The sequence below is a fragment of the Rhea pennata genome, chromosome 8 (genome assembly GCF_028389875.1).
Source record: "Rhea pennata isolate bPtePen1 chromosome 8, bPtePen1.pri, whole genome shotgun sequence".
Lineage (NCBI taxonomy): Eukaryota > Metazoa > Chordata > Aves > Rheiformes > Rheidae > Rhea > Rhea pennata.
In genome coordinates this window covers 19,384,477-19,392,618 of record NC_084670.1, presented here as the reverse complement: position 1 = coordinate 19,392,618, position 8,142 = coordinate 19,384,477, and the positions used below count along the sequence as shown (strand labels likewise).

The 8,142-nt window shown below is 34.4% G+C and overlaps 1 protein-coding gene across 4 annotated transcripts in view; it reads right to left on the bottom strand.

Annotated features, from left to right (window-relative positions):
- Positions 1 to 3,767: 3,767 nt before the first annotated feature.
- The window catches only part of MTF2 (metal response element binding transcription factor 2), a 28,727-nt gene continuing 24,352 nt past the window's right edge, over positions 3,768 to 8,142 (bottom strand). For all 4 annotated transcript variants that reach the window (XM_062581847.1, XM_062581848.1, XM_062581849.1 and 1 more), the window contains one exon: positions 3,768 to 6,334. In XM_062581847.1, coding sequence (XP_062437831.1) covers positions 5,980 to 6,334 — 355 coding nt within the window. In that variant the 3' untranslated portion in view covers positions 3,768 to 5,979. The remainder of the gene's footprint in view (positions 6,335 to 8,142) is intronic.

The window sequence follows — 8,142 nt, the reverse complement described above, 5'->3', positions numbered from 1 at the left end:
TGTTTCTTTTTTCTTTTTTAAAGATACTCCAGCTTTAAAACTTATCAACTTCCGCACTCTCATGCAAATAGGAAATAATGATAAGAGAGGAGACACGCAGCTGTTATTCCTGAGCAATGGCTTACCTTAAGCCGTTTCTTTTCTTCACACTTCTCTCCTCAGTGGTACTCTATGACAGAAACCCACTATTCATCGAGGAGAAATGCTAACAAAGTGAATAAGCGGTACACAAATAACATTATTGCAGAGCAGATCTAAAGCTACCCACCTTATTGTAGGATTTCTTTGTTCACTTTTGTTCTCAAAAACAACTATTAGGATAACAGTTGGTTTTGAAAGCAGGTGAAAATAATAAAATTTAACAGTAAACACCCCTATACTGCTTAATTTTCACTAGAAGCATCTGAATTATATTATCTTTTCTTATGCTGTCAATTACTATAGCTGAGGACAGTTAATAAGACTTGGAAACCAGTACAGCTCACCAGCCCTAGGTCAGGATGTACTAAGCTTCTGGAAATGAGAGATCCTTCATAACTCTCCATCTGCTACCTGCCCAACTGGCACACCAATGTGTCTGGTAGGAAGAGAGTTGTCCAGAGAACAGCTGTAGCAGTATATAGCAACTCTGTAGTCTGTATCTTTATTTCAGACTAAACATTATGCTCAATGTACCCAATATTAGGTATTTTCTAATTAAGGTCATTTTTCTACTATGCGCGAGGATTTTAAGGAGTGCTGAATCTCAGCTGAAGTCACCAAAGATGCCCACAATTGTCCAAATTAGAAGGGAAAAAAAAAAAAAAACTTGTCACAGTTTGTTGAACGCTAGTCCCAGTCAACTATAGTCAGTTAATAAAAAACTCCTGATTACATTTCTCTGGAGAGACAGATGGGAGATAGGCAGAACCAAACCATGGTTCCAAACCATGGAACTCTGCATTTTCACCTTTATTGATTGTTAGTCCTACCTCTAATCCTTCTTCTCCAGCTCTCCCTTTCCTCCTGCCCCACTATAAATATATTTTTGTATGCTATAGCCTGAAAACCTTTGCAATTGTTCATTCATTACTACTTCTTCCCTGAATTTCCAACTGCTGCCTATAGATCTCTGGAATTTGACTATCTTACTGCTTTCCAATCTCTGCTGTCATGCCACCAACTTGTCATGTTATGAACACAGTGCTAGAGCAAGCAGGTGAAGAACACAAAGTAGGCAATGCACAACATTCTAAGTAACATTCATGAACAAGAGTAAATGTAGCAAAGCAAAAACTACCAAGATGACATGAGTGAATGCAATAGTAGTAATAACCTTCCAAGTATTCAAAAGGACATGGCAGAGCACAATGAAGTTCTAAGAAATGGAGATTACAGAAGAACAAGCTTATTTAGAGCAAGACAGAATTAGTGATTAGCTTCTTGCTATAAAGCAGGTTTTGAAGAACTATGCAGAACATTAATTATTAGAGTAATCCTGCAGATTTCCAACAGATCTCTAAACATTTTGCAGAACAGTATCTGTCAGATTTTGAAAATGTACAGCATCAAATCCCAGGAATCTAGCTGAACAGAGTGAGTGCTTCAAAACAACGATCCTAAAACAGTAGCACACACATTAACTGTAGGTGTTAACACTGAGATGCAATAAGACAGCCGTATTACCTTTAGCATCACAATGAAGTTAATGTTACTGCCCTGGACACGGAGCTTTTAAACAGAAGACTACGAAACCAAAAACCATGAGGAATGCAATTAATGCAGAACACAAAATACCTAATAAGGAAAAGAACAGAATACTGTCAAACTCAGAACCTGGAAACAAACTAGAACAAGTAAAAAATAAATACACAATGAACAGATCAGGTAAAAACGACATTAAAAGAACTGGATGAACTACAACTGTATTTGAAAAACTAAAATCAGGAAGGCAAAATATTCTGATATGAATAAAAATCAGAACAACTATTTGTCTTATGGTGTATGGATTTCATAAAGAAATATGAAGAAATCTCATAAGAGAAAAACCAGTAGAGATAAGCTGAGACGAATATTAAGGGATTCAGAATTACCGAAGAGAAAGTAAAAAATGTCATAGCCATGCCAATATACTGCCCCACCAGAAAGGTGAAAATTTTCATGTCAAAAATGATCCCAAAGAGATACCACAAATGTAAGTAGGTAATAGGAATTAAAAATGGAATATGAAGGACGCATTAGACACAGTTAAGACATATAAGATATATACAATCCAAAAAGTCTTGAGTGAATTTTACAAAATAAAATCTACTGTTTTATTATTGAAGAATGAAAGAATAGCAAAAGTATCATATTTCAAGCTCATTCTCAGTCTACGCACTTCCACTTGTACTCTCATGCTTTACTTTCTTTCTGTTGCGTTACCTTCTTAAAAAGATGGTCACTACCCTTTTAACTTTCTTCAGTGATGCCAAAGGATTCCACCTCTTTCTCTGGCCTCCTGTTCTTCATACCTCACCTGCAGATGATCCAGTTTGCAAATATCAGCTTGCCTGCAAACTTTAAGTTGATAAATCAAGATTTTAACACCCCCCTCCCAAAACTCCTTAGTACATCCTTCTGACCATCTCAACACATCTTTCTGACACCTCCACATGGGTGGCTTAGGCATCAACTGAAGTTGAGCATAGCCCAAACAGAAATTAAAACTTTCCACCTTAAGCTTTTTTCTCTCTTTCTAGAGAATATCATTTTCTGCCACTATACCACCTAACTCAGCTAAACGTGAAGCAACTGGAGAAGTGGCATAGTTTAAAGCCTGAAAACTTTACCTGCACAGCATTTGCAAGATTCATCTTTTTCCTTCTGTGCCCAGAACCGATGTTCTTGTCCAGTTCATCGCTGTTTTCTGACCACAGCTTCATCTCCATTCTTCACATGGTTCATCTCAACTCATCAATATTTCCTTCTAAAATACAACACTGAAGATCACTTTAGCAGGATGTTTCAAATACTTGCCCCTTTTTCTGTTTATCTCCACTTACCTCCCTTTCCCCTCCCTTGATCACAAACTGCTTTTCTTCACTTTCAATGCCCTGTTTGGATTATTTCTGACTTTTTTATGCTAAATGAAAATATTAATCCTCTTTTTACAAATCATGCTGTTCTTCAAAATTCCTTTGTATTCAAGCAAATTTAACATGTACTCAAAATGTCCCCTATGACTAATGCACATAATTATGACCACAGTTATTTTTTAAAATTCTTCTTGAAGTTGTTCTGTTGGGAACAATGACCTGACAAGTAGTTTGCTATGACTGTCGTTTTACAATGCTTATCAATAACGTGCCACTATTTCTTTGCTGTCTTGTTCATCTACCTGATGCCTACATTTTTAGAATGGCCTCAAGACAAAGTGTTTGCCTATCTAAATACTATAGCAATACAAATAATACATAATAGGTAAATATTAAATCTGACACACATGGAAATGATTCTAAATCAGTGACCACATCAAGGCTGGATTACATCCATTTACACACATTATCAAATCATACTAATAAGAAATCATTATGTACACCAAAATTTGTGTTTGTCCTTTAGACACTTCATTAGTCCATACATTAAAATTCATATAAATAAGGGAAAGCCATTTGCAGATGTGCTTTAATTACCACCCTATCTTCAGCAGCACCACTGCAGCATTTCCAAATACATGACAGTGTATCCCTCAAGCATAGCTGGAACATAAGTTAGTGTCTATGTGCAGGATAAATGTTTCCAGGGTCACACAGGAAAGCTATAGAAAGAGGAACAGATGGGAGAAAGCCACCAAGTATGTATTTCACAATACAGAATCAAAACTCATTCTCCTCTCTCAAAAAATACACACATTTAATGTTGGTCTTTTAATTCTAAGAAAAAAAACAATTCCAAAAATACAAACTGAACATCAGAGTCAAGTCAACCACCATAATAAAATGAAACAATGACATTCACAATAGTTAAGTCTATGGACAGCTTAAGTTTGACAAATATTTTCTCCCTCCCACACCTCTAAAGTCCCCAAGCACAATTCAATATTTATCTTCAATTGAATCTTTACTGAAAATACTGCTGGTGTTCAGTTAGAATTAAAGGACTTGGATAAAGTGAAATAATAAAGACAGATACAGATGGTGTGAGTAAGGTTACAAATGCTTTACATTTTGCATTACCCCAAGATATAAACATTCAAAAATTAACATGAAGTTGCTGTGTTATCAAAATATTGCAGCTGTAGGCAAGGCAACATTAAATTAATAGCTGAGGGTGTGAAGAAAAAAACATTTTAGTGAAGGTAAACAGAAGTGGCAGTTTTTAATTAGCGTTTTTAATAAAGCTAATTTTATTCTGGCCAGCCATAAACCAAACACAGGATAACAAAGTTTTCTGTGCTTCCTTTGGCTATAAGGTGACAGAAAACCCCACCTTTTCAAGATGTTCAAGACGTGCAGAAAAAGAGTCAAATAATCAAGTAATGGAATAAATAAGTACTAACTCAGGCAGTACACTTTAAACCACTTCATCATTTATAAACGTTACATAATTTTATTTTGGTGGCAAACTGTAAGCATATAAGAAAATTAACCTTATGCAGTACAGTAAATAATCACCAAAGTAAAAATATTCTTCTGTTTACTCTTTGGCTAAAACCCCTCAAAAGTAGCAGACAAAGAAAAAACATCTAATACTGGCAAGAGACTTTTTTGACTTTTTTTCACAAGTAAAATAAACTTATCAATTTAAAACTTGGTACATTTTATAAAAACAAAAGAGGTAATGTTGTAATAAAACCAGTAATGTTACTTCAAATGGCAACATACTGTTTGTTGACCCTGTGCAATAATACACTTTGCTCAAACTACATTTATCAAAATATGACTAACTGTTTCTATAGGTATGTAGGAATCTTGTGTTTGACTCCTGTCAACTTAGTTTATAACTGGGAGACAAAATTTACAATCAATGTGCCACAATAACTTTAAAAGTGTTATTTCTAGTAGAGTTAATGTTCAAAATGTTCAAATCCTGCATTGTTTTTTAACAGTTAATTCACAAGGAAAATAATGGAATATATTACCGAGAGCATATGAACATCAATGACTGAACCCATTGCCAGAACACACTGCACTGGTTTGACACCTTTCCTTAGTACACAGAAAGCAACAGCACCCAATAAGCCTGAGAAGAAATGCTGCTGTGTAAATACTGGCAACTATTCCTGATAAAAGAATTATGGGATGTATACTCAAAAGCTGCCCAATCCCATAATTTGTATTGCATAGGTCACAATCACACATATATACACACGCACAAGTATGTGTGCATATATACATAGGTATATACACACACATATGCGCACACGCACACACACAAAGAATATATTAAGACGACAATGAAGTCTGGTCACAGAGCAATTTACAGGCTCAATATATTTTTTTTCTTTTTTTTTTTTTACACTTTGCTTGAAAGAAAACTTCAGTATTTTACAGTCTTCAGTAGGCATTATATACACTGCACTTATGAAATCTAGAAAGTATTGAAATAGAAATACATTTCTGCAAACATTTGGGTAAGAAAACAAACCAAAAATTTTCAAAGATTTGTGCTATCTACATAATATTTTTTCTAAATCACAATAACTGTATCCATGGAATGTTCTCTAGAAAATGTCTTTTTTTTTTTTAAACACCATGCACATTTTTAAGCAATTGTAACCCAAAATATCCCAACCTAAAACAATCTAACAATGTTCAGATTAAAAAATTTAAGTTTCAGATCAGATTTTAAAAAGGTAAGTCTCTATCACAAGAGCTGTAATGATAACAGTTATATGTTAAGGCTAAATTGGTTTTGTTTTGTTTTTAGAAACACATAAAAGATACGCTTCTCGTGGCTCTGTGTTATGAACTGTACTTACAGATGACAGTGCAGTGAACATAATGTTCAGTCCTACAGTCAGGATGCAGTTGCTCCTTCCCACTCCACAAGATACTGCACCTTTCCATCAAGTGTCACCCGACGAGCCAAAACACGGTATTTTTCACCACAAGCTATTCTACCCGCTGCACCAAAATAACTAGTAATTGAGTTCTTTAGATGATTGAGCTGTAATTCCTGATCTGCTAAATTGTTAAGAATCTCTGTATTGAGTTCATCATACTGATAATCCTCTTTGCTCTCATCATCTTTTACAATTTCTGAATTCTGAGTCTGGAGTGCTTTTCGTGGAAAGCGACCTCTTCTTCTCAAATGTGGTATTGCAGCAGGCCAAGTTCTTCCTGTACGAGTCCTTTTTCTTGAGTCAGATAAACTAAAAATAAAATAATACCAGCATTAACTCCAAGACACTTATTCAAAATGTGCATTTTAGCATCAGTTATTTTCATACAGCTCAGTCTCATGACTTCCTTCTGTTATATTTTTCACTGATACAAATATTTATGTGCTTATACATAGATGACAAATATAGCTCTTTAAAAGTAAAGATTATTTAAATGAGAAAAATTGTACTTATTTAATAAAATGTCAAACGTTTAGCTAAATGATACTAACTCATGCCTAGAGATACATTAGGAGCACTATTTTAACACAACTTAATTCCATTTCAAGAAAACAAAAAAACCTGTCTTCAGAGGATTCTGCACCAAATGTGTTTAAAGTTGCAAATTAAAAATACAGTTTTATTACATAAGTAAGCCCCAATTACAAAGCTACTTTGTAAAGAGTTTTGGAGAGTTGATGTTAGTGAACACTGTAAATAAAGGAATTTATGCATAGTTACTTTGCAAGCTGAATTTATTTTAGTGATCAAAATGCTGATATATGAAAGAAGCACTGCAAAATCTGTTCAATGTCACTTTTCAATAGTCCTACACCTCTGCCTTTTCAAAGATATATTTAATGTGGCCAGAAAAATTTGTATATCCAAATTTGACAGAGATTTATATCCAGCTATGAAAATAGGAGCTTATGACATTTCCTAAGTACATACCAGCCCTCAAATATTAAAAATGTCTAAGATATAAATCCTTGTGTAAATATCTGCATCTGTAATCGACACAAATGTTTAATGCAGTCCTAAACTTAAATGGCATGCTTACTAAATGGCTTTGATCTTCAAGATGCTTATGTAACATACTGAGAAAAAAAAAAGAGGACATCTGTTTAACACAAAAAATGAATGGATAAACTGCAGAAATATAAAACACTGATTTAACCCTCAGTAACAATTTCAGAAATCTGTAAGTTAAAAATCAGTTTTTGCAAATACACTATTTGTAGCAGTTAAAACACACAAAACGACTCATGACAGTACTTGATAGCACGAACCAGAGAGGAGACAAGATATGTAGATGAAGGATCACATATCTCAATAAGAGTATGTTAGATGAACGCACTTATGTTCACTGAACATGAGAGAACAGAAAAAAGTTCAAGTAACAATTTATTTGCAGAAGAACAAGCTGTAGTTAATAATTTATTTAGGAAGACTCTGCCAAATTTTTTTCATGCTCTATGGACTGTAGAAATTTGCGAGCATTTAATATTCCTTAGCATGAATACACAAAACTACCAAAACAAAAGCTGTTAAAATTAATTTGGAGTACACATCTCTTTTGTGTGTTTTATTAGAAAATTAAGCCCAGAAAGTGCTTATAGAGTTTAATTCTTTTCATGAAAAGAAATTTAAGTATGTATTTTACATCAACAAAAAACAGCGATCACAGAAAAATCTGTGTTGTAAACAGAACTAACGAAGGTTGCCTTTCTGCAGATTTATGTTCTTTCTTTAGATTCCCCCACCCAACTTACAATGCAGCTTTGAGTTGTAATGGCTCATTAGTGCAACTCCCAGTGCACTCCCACATCCCCAGCATCACCCCACTGCAACATCCTCAGCTCTTCTCCATTTATTCTTCCACCAGTTCTGTAACATCCTTACCTGTGTCCCGTATCTACCATGGCTAAATCACAACTTAAGTCAACCTCCTCCCTTACCTTCCACCTGACCTACAGCTCAATTAAAAAAAAAAAAAAAAAAAAAAAAAAAAAAAAAAACCAGCACTGGCAGTGACTAAACTATAGCTGATTAGCATACTGCCTGCCTTTGTATAAATG